Source organism: Hakea prostrata, chromosome 8, assembly GCF_041222555.1.
Source record: "Hakea prostrata isolate BN-2017 chromosome 8, UWA_Hpros_2, whole genome shotgun sequence".
Taxonomy (NCBI): Eukaryota; Viridiplantae; Streptophyta; class Magnoliopsida; order Proteales; family Proteaceae; genus Hakea; species Hakea prostrata.
In genome coordinates, this window is record NC_142607.1 from 33229294 (window position 1) to 33233329 (window position 4036).

At 37.2% G+C, this 4036-nt stretch overlaps 1 protein-coding gene across 1 annotated transcript; it reads right to left on the bottom strand.

Annotated features, from left to right (window-relative positions):
* Positions 1-502: 502 nt before the first annotated feature.
* Positions 503-2328, bottom strand: LOC149007606 (aspartyl protease family protein At5g10770-like). The gene is made up of 2 exons (XM_089166271.1): positions 2112-2328; positions 503-1828 (listed from the first exon to the last, which is right to left on the bottom strand). The coding sequence occupies exons 1-2, from the start codon at positions 2302-2304 to the stop codon at positions 567-569; spliced, it is 1455 nt and encodes a 484-aa protein (XP_089022397.1). The 5' UTR covers positions 2305-2328; the 3' UTR covers positions 503-566.
* Between the last annotated feature and the right edge of the window lie 1708 nt (positions 2329-4036).

Consider the following 4036-nt stretch of genomic DNA (forward strand, 5'->3'; position numbering starts at 1 on the left):
ATTATAAGCCCTTAATCCTTGTTCAGGGGCCGGGGTGGGGTGTTGCTTTCTTAGTCTGATTTTCTCCTTGGAGGCAGCTACCCAACCACCAGGACCGGCCTACTCTGACTGTTTATTTTTTTGTGAACAAGTTCTATATTGATTCATATGGATCAACCTTGGTTTACTCGAGGATCAGATTCAGAAGCAACACAACCCATGCCTCCCACATTCCGACAGGTGAGATAGTGATCACACGCCCGTCTTTTTTTCTTTTTCTTTTTCCATGTTCTTAAGAAACAAAAGAAACCGGAAATCTTAAGTTTCATCAGTTGACTTGCAGTTTCATAATTGATTCTTTATTTATTGAGTGGAAGAAAGAAAAAAACAACATAGAGGATGATACAACAAACTAAGAAAGGAGAAAACAATTCTAAGGATGATACAACATAACCTAAGGAAAGGAACACACTAGCACCAATGCCAAATCTATATTTGATTTTTTTTTTTTTCTTTCCTTTTATTGCTAATCAATCACTTCCTCGATCTGGCCAAATAATCTTTGTATTACAAATGATTGTTTCTCATTAATTACATGCACCAGCACCAAATCCAAGCTTTCCGCCTGCCACATTATAAACCACCTCAAATGTGTGTTGTTGCATATTTCCAAGAATTCCAAAATTAGTGGAATCACTAGTTTCAGCAAAAGCCAAGCAATATTGAGTTGAGCTTACTACATATATAATCCCAGATTTACCCACGTTCAAGTCAGTCCCTCCGCTAAAATGGATCACTATGGTTGGTACTGTTACTGTAACATATCTAGATAAGTCATAGCAAGTGTCGAACAGTGCATATGGTGGGGCGGGAGGATACCTTGACATTGCTTGACGGAATGCTGTACTGAGAGCCAAATAAGCTACTGGTGCCAATCGAGTGATGACAGTCCCAGAATCTATAATGGTTCCTGAATCTGTGAAAACTGTTTCTGAGATAGAAAGCTTCTGCCCTCCAACACTGATGCCGGTCATATTTAAGAAATAGAATTTGGGGTAGTCCGAGTTTGTTAGTAATGGAGTATATTGAACATTAGAAGAGGAGGAACCAACTTGGCTACCAAATGCAAGAAAGCCAGTGGAGCTGGTTTTAGATGGAAGACAGTAAGAGAAATTCTTGCCATACTTTTGAGCAGTCTGTGATACTATAGATACATTGGTGCGGGCAAGACCTAATAGACCATCTGAAGTACCGAATTGGCCATTATTGTTGTGACCGCAACCGAATTCGAAATCAGAGAAAAAATCAGAGGAAGATAGTCTTAGTGTATCGGTTACGAAGTCCCCTTCAGTATAAGATCCATCAGCATATGTGACCTGGTAGAGGCAATTCTTAGTACAAGATGATTGTCCATAGCCTGCTGCAATCAGTTGCGAGCATGCATTGGAGCCACATTTGATACTGGAATAGGTGGATGATGCAGAAGAGTTGAAGTAGGGATCTTGTTCAGAATAACAACTGCTGGAATTGCATGGTAGGCATTGGATCCAAGTGACATCACTACCTGTGTCAAATTCTACGGTGAAATTTTGTTGTGGTGTTCCTAATCCAATACTAACAACGAAGTTTCCAGTCTTTAGGGATTCGCCAGAGCTTGCAGGAATGCTTACTGTAGAATCTGCTACAGATGATTGTTGGTTTGGAATTTTGGAATTGATGAAATTCACTCGAGCTTCGTCGTTGATTAGAATCTGGCTAATGCTAGGCACTTTTGATTTCCCTTCCTTCAATGGTGAGCAAGGTCCATATTTGTGAGCCACTTGCATTAGCTTTCTTGAGATTTCTTCGTCTGAAAACGTGAACAACAAGATAACCATTGTTAATATTTAGTAATTCTCATCCGTTCTTTAACTTTTTGAGCATCCAAAATTGATATCATCCATGATTCAGTTTTTGAATCATAAACAAGAACTCTTAAAATTGCTGCTTTGTCATAATTAGATCAGGGATTGACAATAATATACTGGATAAAAAGAGGCCTCGTTTCTAATGAACTTATTGTCTTAACCCAAAGATTGTCATCTCATTCACCCAGACAAACACAAGTACAAAACGAAATTAAAAGAAGTCACCTCTGATCACTGTAGTAGAGCACTCTTCGGCTGGCATCAAGGAGCTGAGAGAGACAACTTGAGTCTGGAATATCAGATTCCTCTTTATCTCTGAGAATCTATAGGCATCAACATTCTCTACAGGAAAACAAGCGATGAGAAACAAAGGAAGAACTGTTGCAAGAAGAATGGAAAGGGAGTAGTTAATGGCCATGATAGACAAGAGTTTCACGTCCCCTCAACCCTATAGCCTCTGACAATCACCCAACCTTCAATGTCTATTTATAGATGGAAGAAAGATCTTTATATCTTCCTAATTTTGTGGGAAGAGTTTCATCTGGCATGACTTATTCATTCATCGGTCAGTCTCTTATTCTTTAAGATTGTATGAATACATATATTAATATCCACTTCGTGCCACAACATATTTAAGCTCCAATTGCTTGTTAGAAGAATTCATGTTGCACTTATACAAGTAAGGCCAGCGGGAACCTCTGAATAATTTAAACACTTGGTATTGAGCAATTATTTTCTGCCAGGAATTAATCTTCATTTCAATAACAGCCCTAAATGTTTAAGGAATTGCCTCTCTCTTTCTCTCTCTCTCTCTCTCTCTCTCTCTCTCTCTCTCTTTTCAAACTTGTACACCCAATATAGCTTAGCATCATCAACATAGATTGGTTCAAATTTTTTATATACAATGATCTGATTTATAATTAACCTATGTTTAACTGAGTGCTCCTCTTTGTTGCAAGTGTTCTGGTAGATTCTAATGGAAGGATACCCTTTTCTTTTTGGTAAACAATGGAAGGATACCCTAATAGACTTAATAACGAGCTAGCCAAATTAAATAAAATTACCATATCCTTGAGAGTGACTCTTAATGTGCCATATATAGGTTTGGAGAGTATATCCATCTCACTTCACGTGGAAAGTCTGACTTCATAAGTCAAAAGTCCAAAAATTCTAAAATTATTGGATTTTGCTTGAGAGTAGCACTGGTGCAGCTTGGGCAGCTGACAAACCAGATTCACTGCCCACTACAATTAAATCTGGGCCGTTATTTACTCCACCATTTTAATTTTAATAATTTGCATGTGGGTTAATTATTAGGCTTTGTTTCTTCTTTAAGTTGCATCTTGCACACATTTATCAAAATGAAATTTTCAGCACCACCCCCTATGTTATCTAATTTATAAATCAACCCCTATGAGATAAAAATGTATCAAATACACCCCCTTGCTATTGGGAATCACAATTAAATGTTTATGTAAGCAAGTTCAATATTTCTAAAGGACAATACCCTATCTGGCATATTCGAGTGTGTGATCCACAACCCCAAAGATCAGTATCGAGGAAATCAACATTCCACATTTACAATAATATAATCGAAAACAAGATTAAATCAAAGTTAACTATATTAATCAAGAGATCAAGATAAGATTCAAAGAATACAATCAGAGTGCGGAAAAATGATAACAATAGAATAAATAAAATGTAGAGTGTCACGGAAAATTACTCAACAATAGCAACGGAAAAGTATATCAAAAGTAAAAGAAAGATTACAATCGGTTCCCAAAAGAAAAAGGAAAAGAAAAAAAAGTAAACTAAATCTAAACTAAGGTCTCTTTGAATCTATAAATAATGTATCCAAAAGAGAAAGACATGATGTCCCATCGCTGGCACACAAGCACTGGAGTCTGACTAATCCTAATAAGCTCCAATCTTGTACTAGTAGTCTTCACCGTCGTAGTCACCGTAGCCAGTACCTTGAGTACCGTATGAGTCATCAGCTTGGTCTTCATAGTATTGACCATCATAATCATCAGTACATGCAGATAAGTCTAACATAGATGTTTCCAAAAGGAGTGAGTTCACAAGAACTCAGCAAGGCAATTCATTCCATAATAACATAATAACACATGATAGCAAATCATACATAATGC